General features: G+C 43.2%; 1 protein-coding gene across 1 annotated transcript in view; it reads right to left on the reverse strand.

The window, feature by feature from the left end:
• The window catches only part of PGPEP1L (pyroglutamyl-peptidase I like), a 51,252-nt gene that overhangs the window by 21,549 nt on the left and 5,264 nt on the right, over positions 1–24,439 (reverse strand). The window contains 1 exon segment of the mRNA XM_028495220.2: positions 22,631–22,683. Within this exon segment, the coding sequence (XP_028351021.1) occupies positions 22,631–22,683 (53 nt within the window).

Here is a 24,439-nt window from a genome sequence, read left to right on the forward strand (position 1 = left end):
AGTTCAGTTCCAGATTTGCCCCTTGGGCACCACCTCAGGCATTTGACTTTGGGAAAATGACTTAGACTTTAAGAGCCTCGATGTCTCATCTGTAAAACTGAGAGCCCTTGCAGTGGCTCTCCATGGTGATACTGTCCCCACAGAGGGTGTTTGAACATATGTGGAGTGCTCTTAGTGTTTAAGGGAAAGCTACTGACAGTGCCTCCGAGGCTGAGATGCTAAATATCCTTCAATGCACATTTCACTTTATCCCACACTCTACACACAGTAGTCTCAGAATAACAATACTAACTCCACTTTTAACAATATGATGACTGAAAAGTTTGAGATATTTTTGTTTTCTATTTGGTTTTTTTGTCCTTCAAGTAAATTGCTGGGTTTCAAAACTACTCATCATGGTTCCTCTCTGTGTGGTTGTGTCACTAACTGGACACACTGTTAGGCTCATTAACTCAATTTACTCGTAATTTCTATGGATTCCTTTTTAAAAAATTTAACGTTGCTTTATTAGTATGTGAAATATGCTACATGGTTCCATAGTTAAATCTACAGAACAAGCTTTACTCAAAGAAGTCTAGTTCCTTTGTTTTTCCCCTCCATAAGAAACTATTTTTTTAGTTTTATGATTTATCCTTCATTTTTAATTTTCATAAACAAATATGTGATATATATTTAGGCACCCCTCCCTTCTTATATACACTTTCCCCATCTTTGTGCAGCTGTCTTTCCTTATTTTTGCCAGTGTACCTTTGGGAGAGCTTCTAGAAATTTTCTGGATTGCTGGAGCAACACATATATTATCTTGCTGGGATTGCCAAATTCCTCTCCCTAGGGGCTGTACCACATTGCATTCCCTCCAGCAAAGTATGACAGTGCCCATCAGCCTCACAGCCTTGCACACTAGTTGTCAAACTTTTGGATTTTTACCAATCTGATCTTAGCATGGCTTTAATTTGCTTTCCTCTTATGAGCAAGTTTGGACATATTTTCACATGGGTAAGAGTCATTTGCATTCCTTTCATTATAAAGTGACTCTCCATATCTTAGGCCTACTTTTCTTTAGGGTCAGTCACCTCTTTTTTTTTTTTTCTACTTATAGAAGCTCTTTATATATCAGGGATACTGCCTTTCAACTTAGAAGTTTATCAGCTGTATTTGCCCTGCGAGGACTGGACAGGACTGAGTGGGGAAGAGAAAGGACAGAAAGGAATCACCCGTCTAGCTATGGAATAGCAATAGGGAGTCTGCCATGTCCAGAGACCTGGCTAGAAAGGAAGGTAGGTAGAGATTGCCACTGGAATTTGCTTTTCAGAGGGACACGGTTGGATGTTACTCATCTCTGAATTGATCTCCAGTGGTTTTTGTCCCAAGAATAACACTACACTTTCATTGTCTGTCAACAGTGCCCTCAGCTCCAGTGGGTCCCCGCCTGGGAGCCTGGGCAGATTCAGGCTTCTGCTTGTGGCTCCCAGACCTATGGAGGCCCCAGGTCTTCTACGCAGCCAGAAGCAGAAGCTTAACCAGAACAGCTACCTGATCCATAACAAGCAAAATCAAGGGTGTTGGAGGGGAGGTACTGTTTAGGCTATAAGATCAGCAGTTCATGCTCTTGATAGGGGCTGGGTAGCTGAGGAGTGCAGAGTCATTAGTCACATGATCTTTCTTGCAAGGGAGACGTTTTACAAAATAAAGTGTTCTCTGAGTGTCAATCCCCCCAGACTTTACGAGCCATAGAGGACCTCAACCTCAGGTCTGTTCAACTTACCCTGTCTCTGCAACTGGGTGGAAATGCACCCTCATCCATTCAGCGCATCTGACTTCTTCCCAGTGAACTACAGATGGAAGGATTAACTAAAATTATCTCAGCCCCAAAGAACATTCCTCCTGCTGGTCTGGTTTCTAATTACCCAGAGGCATGTAGTCAAAGGAACTTGGCTCTGGAATGTCAAGGTACAAGCCTGTTGCCTCCAATTTCCTCTCCGCCTCTTCCAGCTCTGATACCCGTGGTCCTGTGATGCTACCCATGGCCTTTACAGCGGCTACTCCCTCCGCCTGGACCACTTCCCAGGGATGCTGGTCCTGTTCACTCAGGTCCCAGTCAAAATGTCACGTCCTCAGAGAGGCCTTCCTGGCCCACATCTGCTAGAGGAGTTCCCAAGTCACCATCCAACACATCACTGTGCCCTATAATCTTCGTGGCCCATAGGACTTGCTGACATTCTCTTGCTCAGTTTTTCATTTCTTGTCAGTTCTGCCACCACGGAGGACCAGCAGCACCAGAGTGATGTGCTCCAGATGTTGTGGAATGACGTGGAATGATCTGTCCCACAAATCCTGCATGAATACATTCTTCACTGGGATTCCAGGATTATCCCAAACAAAACATAATAATAACTCTAACTTAGACTTCCGGAATTTTATCAAACTAATTGTCCAATCACCTAGATTTGAATATTTGACTGACAAAAAAAGTGCCTTGGGGGGCACGTACTAAATAGAGAAGCAGGAGCCTTTGTTGTCCAAATGAGGGAGTGGGGTGTTTAATTTCATTCTCAGTTTATTTTTCAAAATCGAATGTGGGAGATATTTTTGCCTGTGTGTTATATTGGTCATTAATTCTAGTCAAGCCAGACCACTTGATTGACATCTGTAAAAATCTTGGGGGGCTTCCCTGGTGGCGCAGTGGTTGCGCGTCCGCCTGCCGATGCAGGGGAACCGGGTTCGCGCCCCGGTCTGGGAAGATCCCACATGCCGCGGAGCGGCTGGGCCCGTGAGCCATGGCCGCTGGGCCTGCGCGTCCGGAGCCTGTGCTCCGCAACGGGAGAGGCCACAGCAGAGGGAGGCCCGCATACCAAAAAAAAAAAAAAAATCTTGGGAAAATAAGTTCAAATATACAGATGCAGTATATTATTATTAAGGTTATTTTCAGTTCCTAAGAAAAAATGACCAGTCAGGAAATTCAAAGGAATTGAGTTAATAATACCTCTCCACTCCTTTCAATGACCTTTGTCTTGATTTAAGGGTGCTGGTTTAATAGGATTTATATTAACACTGTGGTACTAATCAAACTGGCAAAGGTTTTAGAAACCAAACACCCTAGTGTTGGGGTGTGTAATGAAGCAACATGTACTCTCATTCACTGCTACTGCAAAGGGGAATTGGTATAACCCTTCAGAAGGGTAATATTAGCTCATGTGGTAACATATCTCCAAGACGGTGTTACCAAACCGAACTTGGCAGTTTGGTACTGACACGAGGTTGTAGTGAAGAGAAGTACAGCATTTACTGCAGGGCCAAGCAAGGAGAATGGGCAGCTCATGCTCAAAAGATCCGAACTTGGACTTCCCTTGTGGTGCAATGGTTAAGAATTGGCTGCCAATGCAGGGGACACAGGTTTCAGCCCAGGAATATCCCACATGCCATGGAGCAACTAGGCCTGTGCACCACACTACTGAGCCTGCACTCTAGAGCCCATGAGCCGCAACTACTGAGCCCTCATGCCACAACTACTGAAGCCCGTGTGCCTAGAGCCCGTGCTCCACAACAAGAGAAGCCACCGCAACTAGAGAAAGCCCACACGCAGCAACGAAGACCCAATGCAGCCAACAATAATAAAATAAATTTAAAAAAACAAAGAGAAAAGCCACCACAATGAGAAGCCCGCACACTGCAACAAACAGTAGCCCCCACTTGCCACAACTAGAGAAAGCCCACATGCAGCAACAGAGACCCAACATAGCCAAAAATAAATAAATAAATTTATTAAAAATAAAATACACAAGATCTTTATATAATTCCTTCAAAAAAAAAAAAAAAGACCCGAACTGCCTGATGGCTTTCAGGGAAGGATTTTTTTTTTTTTTTTTCTTCCCGGTACGTGGGCCTCTCACTGTTGTGGCCTCTCCCATTGCGGACCCGTGCTCCACAACAAGAGAAGCCACCGCAACTAGAGAAAGCCCACACGCAGCAACGAAGACCCAATGCAGCCAACAATAATAAAATAAATTTAAAAAAACAAAGAGAAAAGCCACCACAATGAGAAGCCCGCACACTGCAACAAACAGTAGCCCCCACTTGCCACAACTAGAGAAAGCCCACATGCAGCAACAGAGACCCAACATAGCCAAAAATAAATAAATAAATTTATTAAAAATAAAATAAACAAGATCTTTATATAATTCCTTCAAAAAAAAAAAAAAAAGACCTGAACTGCCTGATGGCTTTCAGGGAAGGATTTTTTTTTTTTTTTTTCTTCCCGGTACGTGGGCCTCTCACTGTTGTGGCCTCTCCCATTGCGGAGCACAGGCTCCGGACACGCAGGCTCAGTGGCCACGGCTCATGGGCCTAGCCACTCCGCCACATGTGGGATCTTCCTGGTCCAGGGCACGAACCCGTGTCCCCTGCATCGGCAGGCAGACTCTCAACCACTGCTCCACCAGGGAAGCCCCAGGGAAGGATTTTTAAAGGCAACATTTGGGGTGAGGGGTGAAGAGGGCATGAATTTCTTCTGATTGCTTGGTGGTGAGGTAACAGGGTGGTGTTTCAGGAATCTTAATTATTAACTTTCTGGTTCCAGCCAGTCTGGGTCTGTGGGCTTGTGGTCAGTGTGTAGTCAACATCCTCCACCTGGGTGGGGAGTCTTAGTTTCTGCAGAACAGCACAAAGATTTGCCTCAGATTGTTATGTATACCCTTTGAGGAGGAACTAGGACTCTGTGTTATCGCTGAACTATTGTTTAAGCTATTATTAGTTTTTGTGCTTGACTGCTTTTCCTTTGTTTCTGTATTGCCTCACTTTCCTAATTAGTAACTGCTTGAATCTGCTCTTTGGAACTCTGGGAAGGCCTAGGAGATGAAAGCCTTTTTCTACAAACAAGAAACACGGAACATGGAGGGGCTTTTACACTGGAGAGGGCCCAGCAGGGTCCTACTCGATTTCAGTGGCTTCAGTTACGGAATGAATGTTTGTGTCCCCCCCAAATTCATATGTTGAAGCCCTTATTCCCATCGAGATAGTATTTAGAGATAGGGCCTTTGGGAGATAATTAGGTCTAGATAAAGTCATGAAGGTGGGGCCACCACAATGGGATTAGCGTCCTTATAAGGGCATGATGAGACTAGAACTTTGTCTGAATGCGGCATACACGCACCAGGGAAAGCCTCTGGGAGGTCATAACCAGGAAGTGGGCCCTCATGAAGAACCCAACCATGTTGGCACCCTGATCTCAGACTTTCAGCCTCCAGAACTGTGAAAAATAGATATTTATTGCTTAAGCCACCAGTCTATGGTATTCCTTTTTTTTTTTTTTTTTTTTTGGTGGTATGTGGGCCTCTCACTGTTGTGGCCTCTCCCGTTGTGGAGCACGGGCTCTGGACGCGCAGGCTCAGCGGCCGTGGCTCACGGGCCCAGCCACTCCGCGGTATGTGGCATCCTCCCGGACCGGGGCACGAACCCGTGTCCCCTGCATCGGCAGGCGGATTCTCAACCACTGCGCCACCAGGGAAGCCCTATGGTATTCTGTTATAGCAGCTGGAGCTAAGACAGTCCCCAGTGGAGCATGCCTCTGGTATTCACAGCCTGGTGTCATCTCCTCCCACAGTGTGCCCGAGCTGGCCTGAACTCATTTTACCACCATAATTCAGCCAGTTCAGGGCCTAAGCCATAAGAGGGCTTAGCAGCTTCTCCCCTAGGCTACCCCATGGGGAGACCTCCTGTGACAAGGTCTGCTGTCCTAGCACCCCAGCCAGGCTCCGTGATCCTGCCCCAGCCTCCTTTTCCTACTACAACCACAAGAGAGACCCAAGCAAGACCAGCAGAAGAGCTGCCCAGCTGAGCCTAGCTGACCCACACAGCCAGGAAGGATAATAAAATGGTGGTTGTTTGAGTCCATTAAGTTCTGGGCTGGCTTGATTGCAGCAACAGACACCCAACCCAGAACATGACAGTAAAGATTGAGAGGACATGCACTATACTTGGGGTTCTTTTTAGATGGGGAATTACAATCTATTTTCCTGTGTTTCTTTGTGATCTTTGGAGGTCTTATGTAATTGCTCCTTAGTAACTGGAAAACAGAACAAAGCACATTGTTGAAAGTGAGATGTATGTTTTTTCGCTTCCTCGGGAATGTAGTTTCATTAACAATGATATTCTTTCACGAATGTTAATTGCCCCTGCCAAGTTCTAGGCCTGTGCTGGGTGCTGAAGACAAACTGGAGACCAGGACAGAAAAGAGAGAAGCAACAGATACAGAGAAGAATGTAATGGGGGAGGGAAGGTGGCCAGGTTCAGTGGCAAATGTGGGCAGAAATAAAGATTTATGGTGAAATAAGCCAGACACGATGGACAAATATTGTATGATCCCACTTACATGAGGTTGCTAGAATAGTCAAATCCATAGAGAAAGAAAGTATAAAGGTGATTACTAGGGAGGAGGGAATGGGGAGTTAGAGTTTAATGGGTACAGAGTTTCTGTATGGGATGGTGGAAAGTTCTGGAGATGAATGGTGGTGATGGTTGCACAAGAATGTGAATGTGTTACTACTGAGCCTGAGCGTCTGGAGCCTGTGCTCCACAACAAGAGAGGCCGCAATAGTGAGAGGCCCACGCACCGCGATGAAGAGTGGCCTCCGCTTGCCGCAACTAGAGAAAGCCCTCGCACAGAAACGAAGACCCAAAACAGCCAAAAATAAATAAATAAATAAAAGCTGAGCTGATGTCCTTCTTCAAAAAAAAAAAAAGAATGTGAATGTGTTAAATGCCACTGAATTGTATGTTTAAAATGGTTAAGTTATATGTTATGTATATTTTACCACAGTTAAAAAATATGTGTAGATTCCCCGTCACTCTTTTCCACCAATATTTTTTTAACCTGACTAAAAAGTACAGTCTGAAGAAAGACTATATTCACAGTAAATCACTTAGGTCAGGCTGACATCTCCATCTTTCAGACAGGGTTAATAACTAGGTAGGAATTTTAACAGTCTCCCATTTTCTTTTTTTTTTTTTAATTTTATTTATTTTTGGCTGCATTGGGTCTTTGTTGCTGTGCGTGGGCTTTCTCTAGTTGTGGTGAGCGGGGGCTACTCTTCATTGCAGTACATGGGCTTCTCATTGCAGTGGCTTCTCTTGCTGTGGAGCACAGGCTCTAGGCGCGTGGGCTTCAGTAGTTGCAGCACATGTGTTCAGTAGCTGTGACACATGGTGTCTAGAGCGCAGGCTCAGTAGTTGTGGTGCACGGGCTTAGCTGCTCCACGGCATGTGGGATCTTCCCAGACCAGGGATTGAACCTGTGTCCCCTGCACTGGCATGTGGATTCTTAACCACTGCGCCACGAGGGAAGTCCCTCCCATTTTCCATATCCAAAAGTCTTCTGGAGTTCTGTGGCATCGAGATCTAGAAGTTGTCTTTGAGATGACAGCAAGGGAATCTGAAAGGTGACAGTGTCTGAGCTTCTGGTCTACTGAAGGAGTCTCAGGATTTGAGAAGTTCTTTTCTTCTAAAGAGGAGAATTTTGGATGGCAATTATTCCCACAAAAATTCTGTATTGCAAATCCTGAACAATCTAAATGTGGTTATTTTACCAGGAACTAGGGAAGAGGCAGGGACAGTGGTGAGTACAGACTTTTCCGGTGGCCAGAGTCTGAGGATATGAGCTGTTTGTAAGAGGGTATGGTCTTGGAAAGGGAAGCTTGTGCTTAAATGGTGTTTATTTGATGTATCTTTGCGGAACTTGTAAGGATACGAGCTGAGCTAAAACTTTACAGGTTATTATTTTATTTGATTAAATCCTAACAGCAACCTTTCGAGCCAAGAAGGGGAGAAGAAAGGAAGATCTGGTCAGCTTGGGCCTCAGTCTCCCCACCTGTATGATGGGAACAATAACAATACTGTGTCTGTCTACCATAAAGATTATTAGGACCCCAGGGAGGTCAAGTAAAATGTCAAAGAAAAAGAGGTCTTTAATGACTTTGATGGGAGTAGCTTGAGTGTGGAACCAGGGCTAGAAGCCAGGCAGTGGTAAATGAATTTAAAAATTAACAGGAATTATGTTCTCTCTCTCCCTCTCCCTCTCCCTCTCCCTCTCCCCCTCCCCCTCCCCCTCCCCCTCCCCCTCTCCCTCTCTCTCCTTGACCTTCTGGCTAGAGGCTTATCAATTTTATTGATTTTCTCAAAGAACCAGCTCTTGGTTTCTTTGATTCTCATTATTATCTTTCTATTCTCTAGTTCATTGATTTCTGCTTTGATCTTTATTATTTCATTTTTTCTTCTTGGTTTGGATTTAATTTGCTCTTTTTCTAGTTTCTTAAGGTAGAAACTGAGTTCACTGACTTGGGACCTTTCTTCTTTTCTAATATTGTCATTCAGTGCTACAAATGTCCCCCTAAGTTCTGCATTAGCAATATGCCACAAATATTAATATGTTGTGTTTTCATTTTCACTTATTTCAAAAAGACTTTATAATATTGCTTCTGATTTTTTCTTTGATCTATTGCTTATTTAGAAGGGTATTATTTAATTTCCAAATATATGCATATTTTCAGATATCTTTCTGTAGTTGATTTCTAATTTAAATCCACTGCTGTCAGAGAACATACTTTGTATATCTTGAATTCTTTTGAATTTATTCAGACTTGTCGTATGACTCAGGATATGGTCTATCTTGGTAAATGTTCTACATGCACTTAAAAGAGTTGTATTCTGCTTGGGGTGGAGAGTTCTGTAATGTCAATTAGGTCAAGTTGGTTGATAGTTTGTTTAAGTCTTCTGTATCTTTGCTGATTTTCTATCTATGTGTTCTATCCATTATTGAAAGGGGAATATTAAAATCTCTATAACTGTGGAGTAATAGGACTTAAAGTTCTATTAGTTTTTGCTTCGGGTATTTTGGAGGCACTGTTATTAGTGGCATAAATGTTTAGGGCTGGGCTTCCCTGGTGGCACAGTGGTTAAGAATCCGCCTGCCAATGCTGGGGACACGGGTTCGAGCTCTGGTCCGGGAAGATCCCACATGCCGCGGAGCAGCTAAGCCCATGAGCCACAACTACTGAGCCCTTGTGCCACAACTACTGAAGCCCATGCACCTAGAGCCTGTGCTCCACAACAAGAGAAGCTACTGCAATGGGAAGCCCGCGCACTGCAACGAAGAGTAGACCCCACTTGCCGCAACTAGAGAAAGCTCCGACACAACTACTGAAGCCCATGCACCTAGAGCCTGTGCTCCACAACAAGAGAAGCTACTGCAATGGGAAGCCCGCGCACTGCAACGAAGAGTAGACCCCACTTGCCGCAACTAGAGAAAGCCCACGTGTGGCAATGAAGACCCAATGCAGCCAAAAATAAATAAATAAATAGATACAACAACAACAACAAAAATGTTTAGGGCTATGTCGTCTTGATTAACTGGCTGCTTACTATGTAATTGTCTCCAAATTATTAGCTCTTAGAACATAGTTATCAAGACGGATAAAGGATAGGAATGATCTTACAATGGGCAAAAGAGAGGATGACCCCAGCCAGGATGCTGCCTGAGGACTGCTACCCCGAATGCATCTTACAGCTCCCCAGCCATATCCCCATCTCCGGGGAACCCAGGGCCTGAAATCTCACCTCCATAGATGCTTTGGGTTCAACAGTCCCTGCCTAGATATTTTTGCAAATGCCTGCGAGAGAGGAAACACTGCATCAGCACATCTTCCTGCCCAGAGAGAAGGTGCAGCTTGTGAGGGGGGTGGGACCCAAAGGTGGGAGAGTCAGGAGCATCCCAGAGAAGTGCAGCCTTACCAAGGCTGGTCGGGGGTGCAGCGTAATTACCTGTGCTTAGATGTCAGTTCAGGGGCCTGGGACCCATCAATGGTTTCTCAAATTGGCTCGCAACCTTCATGCCCACGAGGGCCTCCATGGGTTTTGGAATCCCAGGTGTAGCATCCCTAATGTAATGCCAACGTTTTTTCAAAATGTGAAATGTGCTTCTAATGTGGATATAAGGATGAAGATGAGAAAAACCATTGCTAATAGCCTCTTTGTTTTGTTGTTTCTCCAAAAGCTCTGTCCCTCCCCAGAGGAGCTAAGGGTTGCCTTTGAATCCCAGTTCAAGCTGACATTCTGCTGCCTGATCTCCCGGGTCACACTTGTTTGTGTACTTTTCTCTGGTGTTAGACTGTGTGTGTTGCAGGATATATTTTCATCGTATTTATGGCAACACAAATACAACCCTAATGCCCCCAAGATTCTGGTGTGGATTCCACAGAGAAAGATAAATAGGCCAGAGTGTTTCCTATGCTGACAGAGTGTGTAATCCAGAAAGGACATGATGTATTTCATCAAATCTGAGCCGAGAGAGTGAACGCAAAGCATTAATTGTATAAACCACCAAGCGAGCAAAAGCTCTGCTCAACTGTAACTAAGTGTAAGATAGAATTGACTGTAAGATTCGTCTGATTTCAGGATGCCAAAATGTTGTTTAAAAAAATGGAAGTGGCTCTTTGCGTCAATGAAATATGATAAGTGATGTGATAAGGACAGGAGTACAAGCAGTACTTTTTTTTCTTTTTGACTACACTGGGTCTTCGTTGCTGCACGCGGGCTTTCTCTAGTTGTGGCGAGTCGGGGCTACTCTTTGTTGCGGTGTGCGGGCTTCTCATTGCAGTGGCTTCTCTTGTTATGGAGCATGGTCTCTAGGCACGTGGGCTTCAGGAGTTGCAGCACGTGGGCTCAGTAGTTGTGGCACGCGGGCTCTAGAGCACAGGCTCAGTAGTTGTAGTGCACAGGCTTAGTTGCTCCGCGGTATGTGGGATCTTCCCGGACCAGGGATCGAAGCCATCTCCCCTGCACTGGCAGGCAGATTCTTAACCACTGTGCCACCAGGGAAGTCCCAAGCAGATTTATATATAAAAGGAATGCAGTTAATTTAAAAAAAGTGCCCACCTTAGTCTAACTTTCAATGGTGGAAAATGAAATGTGGGATCTTGTGTTTCCCTTGGAAGAGGTGTGTTAGTAAGCAGGGATAGTATAGGAGGTGGGAAAGGTTTCAGGAGAAGATGGACTTTGATAAGGAAGCAAGCCATAACCCAAAGTATAAAATAATTATCCATGAGTCCATACTGACATAAAGAAATGATTACATAAATACATAAACAGGTGAGGCAGGAAGAGCCAAATCTTCCATGCAGATGCATCCCAAACAATTTATGGAGATGCTCTGCCCTCAGGGGGCATAATTCCTCACTCCTTGAGTGTGGGCAGCACAGAGTGATCTCCTTCCAGAGAGTGAAGTATAAAGAGGGGGAGAAAGCAACTTTACAGTGAGAAATTGGGAAGGGCTCCCTCAGCCAGGTGATCAAGGTCAGTGTCAATGGTGATCAGTCACGTCAATAGTATGTGCCCCTGATATTACGGGATAAGAATGGTACTTGAACTCTGTACTCCTCCTCCCCAAACCTACTTGTCTAATCATGAGAAAAGCATCAGACAGATCCCAATTGAAGGACAGTCTATAAAATACCGGACCAGTACTCCTCAAAACTGCCAAAGCCACCAAAAAGAAGGAAACTCTAAGAAACTGTCAAAGACCAGAGGAGCCTAAGGACACATGAGGACTAAGTGTAATGTGCCATGCTGGAGGGGACCCTGGGACAGGAAAAGGATGCTGGGTGAAAACTAAGGAAATCTGAATAAACTATGGACTTCAGTTAATAATAATATATTAATACTGGTTCATTCATTGTGACAAATGCACCATACTAATGTATGATGTGTAAGATGTTAATGATAGGGGAAACTGGTGGGGGGAGAGTGTGTAGATGGGAACTCTCTGTACTATCTTCACAACTTTTCTGTACATCTCAATGTATTTTTAAAGAAAAACATAATTTAAAACACACACACAGGACACCAGTCAGAGAGTCTGCTCTACTTTGGCACCGGGAGGGAGCTGAGGATTCCACGTTTGCTGGGGGCAGGGGTGGGGGTAGGGGGACCCCCAGTAAGACCCTGGAAAGGTGCTGGTGTCCTTTTAAAAGATCTTACTCTGCTTTTTCTGATTTGTCGTCCTGTCAATGTGGGGGTGGATTTAGGGTGTAATGAGAAGTAAACATTTGACTCACTTGTCTGTAAATGGCAGGTTTTCCTCCAGTGAGCAGACTAAATGCATTTGCCTGAGTGCTTAATAAAAGCACGGTTTACAGGGAGGGCTGTGAAGCTACAGCAGACACTCATGAACACGGACGGGGAGGAGCTTCCCCCACCGAGGTGTGGGTTTCCTCCTCATCCCCGGGGGCCCCCTGCGGCCAGGCTGCTTGGGTGGGCTCCCACTGCTGTGGGAGCAAGCCTTCTACCCAGGGCCAGGCTCTTCATCATGGGCTCACATATTCCCCATATCCTTGTGCCACTTCAAAATGAGGATTCAAGGACAGTCTTACTTCAGGCTGTACAGGGGCCAGCATGAACTGGGGACAGTAATAGGGCTACTTCTCTTCCAACCCATAAGATGGGTTCACACTACATAGTCACCAGATTAAAGAAATAAGGTGTAAGAAATCATGAAAAAGGGTTCAAGTGAGTTGGGGTTATCCAGCTTTCGAGGTCAAATTCCACACAACCCATCCAAGTGGTTGCCCCGGAAATGATTGGCACTGAGCTGCTTGCTATCACAGGTGAGGTCCCTGCACATTACAGGGAGATGTTGGGGTCTCCTTTTATCCTCATGCTGGTGACTTTTATCCCAGGCCTTCCCGTATTAATCAAGAAAACAAAACAAACCCCACTGCGGGCCAGATTGGAAAAATGTCCAAAACTGTCTGTCATACATACGGTCCGTTTTCCCCTAGGTTGGAAAAAGTTTTATCATGGGATTTTAGGAAAGAAAATAAAGCAGAATCAAAAGAAACAATTTACTTCTACTTGGAAAGGCAAGCAGTTACCTGCCTGTCCCCGAGTGTGGTCTGCACAACTCATCCTTCATTCTAAAGCATTCTTCAGCTTGGTGCTTCTTTTTCTCTTCTGATTCACTGCCTTTTGTTCTTTATTATTATGCTTTTTAAAAGCAACATGTAATAAAGGCACAAAGCCACCTCATCTCTGGAGTACAGAGAAGTTATTCTGCAGATCAAGTTGATCAAATCTGGCAAGAGCTCTGACCTCTTGGCCCCCCAGGCTGGGTTTATTTTAAGTGCAGTTATATAATATCCTAGCCCAACTGACCCAGGGTGTGTTTTACAAAACCCTTGTTTTATTTGCTGCCTTTCCAGACTCAGGCACTTCTAAAAGAGTTCAGGACATAATTTCTTTTGAAAGAATATGAGGTGGTACTGGCTACAAAATGAAAGTGTTCAGAAACCAGGAGATAATAATGCTCAGCCATTTCATCAGTCAGGGGATGAGGCTTCTGACTGGGGAGGGCAGGGTGCCCAGCACAGGCCAGCCTAGTGTTAAAGTCTTTGGTACATGCTATTGGTAAAGAGCATTAAGTCACCCTTCTGGGAGTTTATAGAGATGCCTTTGTTCATTGGGAACTTTTAGCATTTATATTATTTTTCCTTCTTTTTAAAACAATCTTCTCCCATTTAAGAGCAACCACAACAAAAATGCATTCAAGTTATTATTTAGAGGTGAAATAATCTCAGAGGTGAAATGCTGTTGAGTGTAGAACTGCACTCTTTGGGAACTTTTAGCATTTATATTATTTTTCTGTATTTTCCTTCTTTTTAAAACAATCTTCTCCCATTTAAGAGCAACCACAACAAAAATGCATTCAAGTTATTATTTAGAGGTGAAATAATCTCAGAGGTGAAATGCTGTTGAGTGTAGAACTGCACTCTTTTCCCTCTCTATCATTTCATACATCCCCACTTACAATGCCTGGCATGGAGTAGGTACTCATGAGACGTTGCCATGGTATTCACAAGGTTGACTTCCAGTGGGAGGATGCAGGAGGATAGAAAAGAATGACAATCATTCATGTATCCAGTCAACACATAGCCACTGGAAGGCTTGCTTCAGGCCAGGCCCTCTATGGGGATGGGGGTATGTTGATGCTGGTCTCCACAGACAGTGTGCTGCTTATACTGACTCTGGGAGGTGTGTGCCCTCTTGTGCATTATTTAGCCCATCTAAGCCTGTTTCTATATCTGTATAATGGGTCCAATGTATATATCTGAACTAGCTTGGACCTTTGTCTTAATACCCCACTTAGATGATTAGCCTTACAATGGATGCTCTGTTGGCCATATGCTGGCACTTTCAGTGGATACTCCCAGGGAGGTCCCACACCAGGATCAGAAGGTCTAACACTGAGCGGAGCCTACACACACATTAGTGGAGGACACTGAATAACCATAGATGGTGCAGGAAGAGAGCCTGGTCTGAGGATTGAGAGTGAAGTAGCCTTTAAAGAGACTGCCAGTGCCTCTGCCCTGGAGCGAAACACCAGAAAGAAGGAGAAAGCAGAAGCTAGAGACGGATAGCAGGGACCCGTGGAGAAGGCAAATGGGTGGCAGAGGGCACTGAAGCTGGGCTTGGGTTTGCTTCCTCATCAGCTGGTTAAGAAGGTTTCTGTTCTGGTCACATCGTGAGCAAGAAGACCAAGCGGCAGATCATCTTGTCTGTGTCTCAGGCACTGGTGGGAGAGCTTCAAAGACGGTAAAGATGAACTCATGGCAGAAAGCCAGCCAAGATGACATGGATGTAGGGCTGAGGCATTTGGGTGAATAGCCTCACTTTGCTCACTCCTGGGTCACTGGGTAGTGGGTTTTGATATTTCTTGAGTTCTAGGAAGTTTAAAAGCCATTCCTTTTTTTTTTTTGGCCATGCCACACGGCTTGCAGGATCTCAGTTTCCCAACCAGGGATTGAACCTGGGCCCTGGCAGTGAAAGCACCAAGTCCTAACCACTGGACAGCCAGGGAATTCCCTAAAAGCCATTCTTGTGCTGAAAGAGGTCCTCTTCTTCTGAACCAAGTGTTATTTTCCCCCAGGGGAAGAACGAGGCAAGTGGGCTGAACCTGGTCTTCAGGACCAGCAGGACCACCTGAGATTGGAATCTAGTCATGGCCATTTCATGGCACATGTCCCCAGGCCAGATAGCCAACCTCTGAGCACCCATTTCCTCACCTGCAAAATGGGAATAACAGTATCAACCTCTTTGGACTGTAGGAAGAATTCAGCAAGCCACTCTGCATGAAGTGTCTGGAGCACCCAGCACATGGTGGTTTAGAGAATTTATTTCCTCTTGCCAGAATTTATCCTGTCCTTCACTGCTGCTTCCACCAGATGGCCTTCCCATTGACCTCCCAGGGGTGCAGCTTTTTCTCACTTTGCTTTAGGTTCCTTTCTTTCATATGATCTCCAGAATGAAATTAATCTTTTCCTCTTCAGAGTCTCATAATGTAGCACTTCTCAGAATCTGCTTTGGGTTATAATTATCTTATTCATGAGCCATCTCCTCTCCCTACACAGGAGCCCCTCTAGGGAACTGTGATATGAGAAAGAGTATATCTGGTCTTTGTCCCCAGGTCCAGGCAGAGAGCTTCAAAATTCTTGGAATTTCCAGAGCAACAGGAGTATCTTTGTTATGCTGCTGGGGTGACTCATGGTGGTCCCTTGATAGCTTCAGGGTGGGATCTGGTCACCAGAAAAACCAGCCACATGATTAGAGGGTGGGGACTTTCAGCCTGACCTTCAGGAAGGGGAAGTAGACTGGAGACTGAGTTCAATCACATGGCCAGTGATTTAACCAACCTTGCCTACACAATGAAACTCCAATAAAAACTCTGCATGTGGAGGTTCCATGGCATTTCCTGGTTGATGAATGCACTGATGTGCCAGAAGGGTGATGTGCCCTGACTCCATGGAGAGAGGGCATGAAACTTCTGCATTTAGGACCCGTCCAGAATTCAACCTATATGTATCCTTTATTTTAAAAAATTGTAAGTTTAGTGCTTTTCTGAGCTCTGTGTGTCATTCTAGCAAATTATCAAAACTGTGGGGGTCATGAAATTCCTGAATTTTCCCAAAGCACAGGTGACCTGAGGACCCCTGAAATGCAGCTGGTGTCTGAAGCGGGGGAAGTCTTGTGGAGAACTTTGCCCTTAATCTGTGAAGTCTGTGTGTACTCCAGGGGGTTAGTGTCAGAATTGTACTGCAGTACACCTGGTTGGGGTGGAATAGGAACAGGAAGAGATTCATGTGTTAGTAGACTGTCTTCCAAATCAGGAACTGAATAAATATAGGTTGAACTAAGAAGAGTTGACTTAATATTTTATATCCATATAAACATTGTTATTTCTTTGGCCTTCCTCTTATTTGGGGCAACCCCTAATATTGGGGTCTTCGTGGAAGATAGAGCCTGGCTCTTCCCAAAAATGCTGAAAAGGTCAGTCTCACTGTGGCCAGGTCAGGATCAACCAATCCGGTGCACTCATCTTTGACTCTGAATCAGGAGCAAATCTCTCTGATAGAAGAAACATCCATCTTCCCAGGGTAACAATAATGCCACTGGGAGTATGCAGCAGCCAGTGCCATTGGGACAAGCTACAATAACTAGTATTCAGCTGGCCAGCAACAGTGTATTCATCTACCTTGTTTCCTATGGGGTGATTTTTTGGTCCCTTTGATTAAAGTTTTGTTCATTTTTTTCTTATTCTGTTTTGTTTCCCTGCTCTCTTGGAAACCATATACTCTATTTCTACTCTTTCATAGTTACTCTTGAAATTTTGCCTCACATATATAATTGGGATTTATCCCAGGGATGGAAGGATTTTTTCAATATCTGCAAATCAATCAATGTGATACACCACATTAACAAACTGAAGAATAAAAACCATATGATCATCTCAATAGATGCAGAAAAAGCTTTTGATAAAATTCAACATCCACTTATGATAAAACTCTCCAGAACGTGGGCGTAGAGGTAACATACCTCAGCATAATAAAGGCCATACATGACAAATACACAGCGAACATCATACTCAATGGTGAAAATCTAAAAGCACTCCCTCTAAGATCAGGAACAAGATAAGGATGTCCCTCTTTCCCACTTTTATTCAATATTGTTTTGGAAGCCCTAGCCACAGGAATCAGAGAAGAAAAACAAAAATAAAAGGAATCCAAACTGGAAAGGAAGAAGTGAAACTTCACTGTTTGCAATGACTATGCATTGAAAATCCTAAAGATACCACCAGAAAACTACTAGAGCTCATCAATGAATTCAGTAAAGTTGCAGGATACAAAATTAATATACAGAAATCTGTTGCATTTCTATACACTAACAAGGAAACATCAGAAAGAGAAATTAAGGAAACAATTTCATTTACCATTGCATCAAAAAGAATAAAATATCTAGAAATAAACCTACCTAAGGAAACAAAACCTGTACTCAGAAAACTATAAGACACTGATGAAAGAAATGGAAGATGACACAAACAGATGGACAGATATAACATGTTCCTCAATTGGAAGAAACAATATTGTTAAAATGACCATACTACCCAAGGCAATCTAGATTCAATGCAATCCCTATCAAATTACCAATGGTACTTTTCACAGAACTAGAACAAAAAAATTTTTTTTAATTTGTATGGAAACACAAAAGACCCTGAATAGCCAAAACAATCTTGAGAAAGAAGAATGGAGCTGGAAGAATCATATTCTCTGACTTCACACTATACTATGAAGCTACATTAATCAAAACAGTATGGTACTGGCACAAAAACAGACACATAGATCAATGGAACAGGATAGAAAGCCCAGAAATAAACCCTTGCACTTATGGTCAATTAATCTACAACAAAGGAGGCAAAAATATACACTGGAGAAAAGACAGTCTCTTCAATAAGTGGTGCTGGGAAAACCTGACAGCTCCATGTAAAATAATGAAATTAAAACATTCTCCTGGGACTTCCCTGGTGGTCCAGGGGTTAAGACTCCATGCTTCCACTGTAGGGAACGTGGGTTTGATCTCTGGCTGGGGAAGTTCCACATGCCACCTGTGCAGTGTGGCTGAAAAAACAAAGAAAAGAAAAAAAGGAACATTCTCTAATACCATATAAAAAAATAAACTGAAAATGGATTAAAGACCATATAAGACCAGACACTATAAAACTGTAAGACCAGATACTATAAAACTCCTAGAGGAAAACATAGGCAGATTGCTCTCTGACATAATTGCAGCAATATATTTTTTGAATCCATCTCCTAATGTTAATAAAAGCAAAAAGAAACAAATGGCTAATTAAACTTAAAAGCTTTTGCACAGAAAAGGAAACCATAAACAAAATGAAAAGACAACCTACAGACTAGAGGAAAATATTTGCAAATGATGTGAGCCACAAGGGATTAATTTCCAAAATATACAAACAGCTCATACAGTTCAATATCAAAAAAACAAACAACCGAATCAAAAAATGGGCAGAAGACCTAAATAGACATTTCTCCAAAGAAGACATACAAATGCCCAACAGGAACATGAAAAGATGCTCAACATCACTAATTATTAGAGAAATGCAAATCAAAACTAAAATGAGGTACCACCTCACACCAGTCAGAATGGCCATCATCAGAAAGTCTACAAATAATAAATTCTGGGGAGGGTGTAGAGAAAGGGAAGCTTCTTACACTGCTGGTGGGAATAAATTGGTGCAGTCACTATGGAGAACAGTACAGAGGTTTCTTAAAAAACTAAAACTAGAGTTACCATATGAGCCAGCAATCCCACTCCTGGGCCTATATCCAGAAGAGACGAAAACTGTAATTCAAAAAGATACATGCACCCTAATGTTCATAGCAGCACTATTCACAATTGCCAAGACATGGAAACAACCTAAGTGTCCACCAACAGATGAATGGTTAAAGAAGATGTGGTACATATACACAATGGAATATTACTCAGCCATAAAAAGGAATAAAATAATGCCATTTGCAGCAACACGGATGGACCTAGAGATCATCATACTAAGTGAAGTAAGTCAGACAGAGAAAGACAAATATCATATGATATCACTTATATGTGGAATCTAAAAAAATGATACAAATGAACTTATTTATAAAATAGAAATGGACTCAAAGACATAGAAAACAAATTTACAGTTACTAAAGGGGAAAGGCGGGGAGGGATAAATTAGGAGCTTGCGATTAAGATACACACCACTATATATATAAAATAGATAAACAACAATGGCCTACTGTATATAGCAAAGGGAACGATATTCAATATCTTGTAATAACCTATAATGGGAAAGAATCTGAAAAAGAATATATATATATATTCAGCTATATATATACATATATACAACTGAATCACTTTGCTGTACATCTGAAACTAATACAACATTGTAAATCAACTATACTTCAATTAATATATACTATATATAAATATAAATATATATAATTTAACAAAGTCTGAATTTGATAGCAGGATGCCTGTCTATACAAGGGCCTTAGAAGACTTATACTTCAATCACTCCTCTTAACTTCTATGCCTTCATTGTCCTATATTTTAGTTCAATCCTTTATTTTTAAACTTACAATTAGCCATTTATTATTATTATCATTATTAACAAATAATGCTAGTTTAGATTTTACCTTTGGGCTCACAATTCCTCTTTGCATCTCACACCATCTTTCTGGGATAATTTTCCTTCCTTCTGAACGATATCCTTTACATATTCCTTTAGGGTTGTGCCTGTTGGTAGTAAATTCTTGATGCTTGCTTTTATGAAAATGTCTTCATTTCATCCTTGTTTTGAAAAATAATTTTGCTGGGTACACAATTTCAGGTTGACAATATTTTTCCAGCATTTTGAGGATGTTACTCCATTGTTTTCTAGATTTTATTGTTGTTTTTGAAAAATTTACTCTCAGTCTAATTGTATTGTCTTTTGTAGGTGACCTGTCTTTTCCTCCGACTACTTTCAAATCTCCTTGTCTTTGGTTTTCTGCAGTTTTACTATGATGTGTATATGTATTGATTTTGTTTGTTTTTGCTTGGTATATTTTATACTTCTTATCTCTGTGGATTTATGTCTTTCATCCAATTCTGCAATAGTCTCAACCATTATCTCTTTGGCTAGTGCTTTATTTCATTCATTCTCTCCTTATAGAACTCCAAATAAACATATGTTCAAATATCTCATTTTATTATCCATATTTCTTAATTTCTTTTTTCATTTCCTTGTCCATCTCTTTATGCTGCCCTTTTAACAATATCATCAGAGCTATCTTCTAGTTCATTAGTTTTTCTTATCTGTTTCTAAACTGCCGTTTACATGTATTTCACATACCATACAATTTACTCATTTAAAGTCTATAATTCATTGCCTTCTAGTATATTCACAGAGTTGTGCAACCATCACCACAGTCAATTTTAGAACCTTTTCATCAACCCTAAAAAAACCCCATACCCATTACAGTTACTCCCTATTTCCCCCAATCCCCCACTCACCTGCCCTAGGCAACCACTAATCTACTTTATGTCTCAATAGATTTGCTTCATCTGGACATTCATCTAAATGTAATCATGCAATATGTGGTCTTTGGTGACTGGCATCTTTCACTTAGTATAATTCTAAACTGTCTTTTAAGTCATCTGTTAAATTCTTCACTTCAACAATTGTGTTTTAAATTTCTATAAGCTCTATTACTCCCTTTTTCAATTTGCCTAATATTTTGATAGTTTTTTCTTAGTTTTTGTGATTCTATCATTACTTCTTCAAACATTCCATATATAATTATGCTATTTTCTGATAATATCTAGCAGAATGATTTAGAACCTCAAGTTTTTGAGGTTCTAAATCTGCTTCTGCTCATTCTTACTGAGGGTAGTTTGTTTCTTTGAATATTTGGTGATCTTTGATTGGAAATAAATGTTTAGTTTATCTTAGTTTGTGGAAAATCTGAGGTTTTAAATCCTCAAAAGAAATTGCATATGCTTTGCTGGGAGTCAGGGGTGCTAGAGACCACAGGATCTCCTTTCAAGGGTCAGGCTTACAGTAAGAGCCTTGGTTTCATTCTATTCCCTTTGCTAAAAACAATGTTGATAATGGCATGTGCCCCCTTCCTTTTGTGTGTTAGGGTGGGGGTGCTGACCCTCACTCCTACAGGCTGCAGCCCTGAGTATGTGTGATGTATTTATGTGCATGGCATGACGTATATGGGCTTTCCTTTACTACTGTGTGTCCAGCAATGCACAGAAGTTCTATCTTATCTAGTTTATCTACAGGGGAAGGGCCGCTCAGAGCACCTAGTTTGCCATTCTACTACCTATTCCTGGAAACCCCCAGCCTGCTTCTGTTTCTGCCCTTCTGCCCTGATTCTCCAGCTTTATTGGTGAATCTTGAGTCTGCAAAATGATCCCCTCCCTCATTCCATTTCCTGTGTGGATCTCCAAAGTCCAATTCTATTTGCCCACAACTGAGAAAACTGACTGGTAGAATAGCTTCTTAGTAATAAGAATGAAATTTGTGAGAACCAGCAGTTGCCCTGCCATGCTCTGAGGGCTTTATGTGTGTAGTCATCACAACCTTTATGTCCTGTAGTCATCACAACCTTCCCATTTTACAGATAAGAAAACTGAGGTACAAAAAGAAGGACTCAGGGCCCATTTGGGATTCAGCAGAAAAAGTCCTGTTTTTCGAGGAACTGGCTGCAAACACCCAGGAACTCATAAAGCCCTGACCTGGCCTTTCTGGCATGTGTGTGCAGCAGTGAGGCTTGGCAGTGAGTCTGGGGTTCTCTGAGTTTTTTTGCTGGTTGAAAAAAGCCCAAGTTCCAACTCAAGAGTGGAGAGTTTCCTTGACTGCGTCTGTGTGGACAGGCTAAAAACTGAATGCTACAGTGGCTGCAAATGCACGATTCAAGTGGTTTTGCTGCATTTTCAGCTTGACTGGGTAACTCTTGAGAACAGACTCAAGATTCTACCTTTGGCTTGATCCAACAGAAGCATGAAATTGATGGTCAAGTGTGAATAAATAGCCAGCTGTGTTCTGAGCCTCTAAATGACATCGTGTGGGGACTGGTAGGAGTGGGGCAATTGCTTCAGGGAGGAGAGCTCTGTTCTACGGATGAGACCCCTCTTCACGCCCTGTCTGAGGACATGCTCTCTCCTGGCTGCTTTCTTAAAAATGAAGCCGTGTTGTTTATAATTATAACCATGTATTAAGCTCTTACCCTGTGCCAGGCGCTAAGCTTTAAAAAAGGTGCTTTTACAGACTTACATACTTACTTGCTTCACACACATACCTCTTTTACTCCTCAGAATGACACAGTAACATCAGCACTATTATTCCCCCATGTCATGAATGAGAACACCACGGCTGGGGGCGGTGACTTTCCCTACACTCCACAGCCAGAAGGGGTTCCCAGCTCTCAGGACAGCAGAGCCTTCCTGGGCCACTCCCCATCCTTCCCAGGGGTGTCCCTTCAGCCTGTTTTCTTTACCACTGAGCCAGATGGGCCCCCTATGGGCAGGTGAGTCACAACCCAAGGACAAAAAGCTAGCTCGTGTCCCAGGGCACCCAGTGTGTGTTTTCTCCCCTCCCGTGTGGATCTGGTCACCAAGGAGCCTACGTGCTGGATTTTCTCAGAACCACAGAAGGAACCAGCTGGGTCCTGCGCTCCTGGGTCTGGGCTTAGAGGGTTTTTACCTTTACTGCTTCCCAGCTGGAATTCACCAGGTGCTGCCGGAAGGGCCCGAAACCTGAAACCAAAGAAAGCCTGGTTTCCTCAGGCCATGCCTTGGGCCGAGGTGTCTCTGCTTCTGTGCTGCTCCCCGCACCTCCTTGGGGACCTCTTGTGATTCCCTGGGCCATCAAGGACTCCACACACCCCCTTTCTTGTGGAGGCTTGCAACCTTGCCTGTCTGGAAGCATCTTCCAAGTCCTCTTGTGTGAGGCATTGTAGGGTGGCCCTAAAGGAATGTGGGGCTGATCTACCGCCACGTAGGAGGGCTCAAGAAGGTGTGAGCACACACGTCCAGTTAAAATGCATGCTGTGTAGAGGGACCAGAAACACACCCATGTGAATATGCCCAGTTGTTTGTTAACAAAGGTGCAAAAGCAATTCAATGGAGAGGGACAGCCTTTTAACAAATGCGGCCGGAAAAATCAGACACCCATAGGCAAAAAAAATGGATCCCTCAGCCTGCACTGTATACAAAAACTAATTCAAAATTGATTATGGACTTAAATGTAAAAAGTAAACTTATAAAACTTTTTGGGGAAAAAAAAGGGAGAAAATCTTGGGACCTAGTGTTAGGCAAAGAGTTCTTAGACTTGACACCAAGTGTGTGATCCATAAAAGTAAAAACTGATAAAGTGGACCTCATCAAAATGAAAACCTTTTGTTCTGCAAAAGACCCTGCTGAAAGGATGAAAAGATACTCTGCAGACAGTTGTAAATCACATATCTGACCAAGGCATTGTATGTAAAATGCAAAAGAAAACTCTCAAAACTCAACTTTAAAAGACAGTCTAGGGACTTTTCTGGTGGTGCAGTGGTTAAGAATCCACCTGCCAATGCAGGGGACACAGGTTCGAGCCCTGGTCCGGGAGGATCCCACATGTCACAGAGCAATTAAGCCCATGCACCACAACTACTGAGCCTGCAATCTAGAGCCCACGAGCCACAACTACTGAGCCTGCGTGCCACAACTACTGAAGCCCGCGCGCCTAAAGCCTGTGCTCCGCAACAAGAGAAGCCACTGCAGTGAGAAGCCTGTGCACCACAACGAAGAGTAGCCCCCACTTGCCACAACTAGAGAAAGCCCACATGCAGCAATAAAGACCCAACGCAGCCAAAAATAAAAAATTAATTAATTAAAAAGAAAAAAAAAGACAGTCCAGTTAGAAAATGGGCAAAAGACATGAAGAAACATTTCACCGAAGAGGATATACAGGTGGCAAATAAGCACATGAAAAACGTTTCAACATCGTTAGCCATCAGAGAAATGCAAATTAAAATCACAATGAGGGCTTCCCTGGTGGTGCAGTGGTTGAGAGTCTGCCTGCCAATGCAGGGGGCACGGGTTCGAGCCCTGGTCTGGGAGGATCCCACATGCCGCGGAGCAACTGGGCCCATGAGCCACAACTACTGAGCCTGCGCGTCTGGAGCCTGTGCTCTGCAACAAGAGAGGCCGCAATAGTGAGAGACCCGCGCACCGCGATGAAGGGTGGCCCCTGCTCGCGACAACTAGAGAAAGCCCTCGCACAGAAACGAAGACCCAACACAGCCAAAAATAAATTAATTAATTTTTAAAAAAGCCATAAAATCACAATGAGATGTCACTACACTTCTATCAGGGTGGCTAAAATAGAAATACTGGTAACACCCAAAGCTGACAAGGATGAAGAGGAACTAGGCCACATATACATTGTTGGTGGGAATGTAATGGTACTGCCACTCTGGGAAATGGTTTGACAGTTTCTTTTAAAACTGAAAGTGGACTTCCAAGCACT

Source organism: Physeter macrocephalus, chromosome 11 (assembly GCF_002837175.3).
Source record: "Physeter macrocephalus isolate SW-GA chromosome 11, ASM283717v5, whole genome shotgun sequence".
Taxonomy (NCBI): Eukaryota; Metazoa; Chordata; class Mammalia; order Artiodactyla; family Physeteridae; genus Physeter; species Physeter macrocephalus.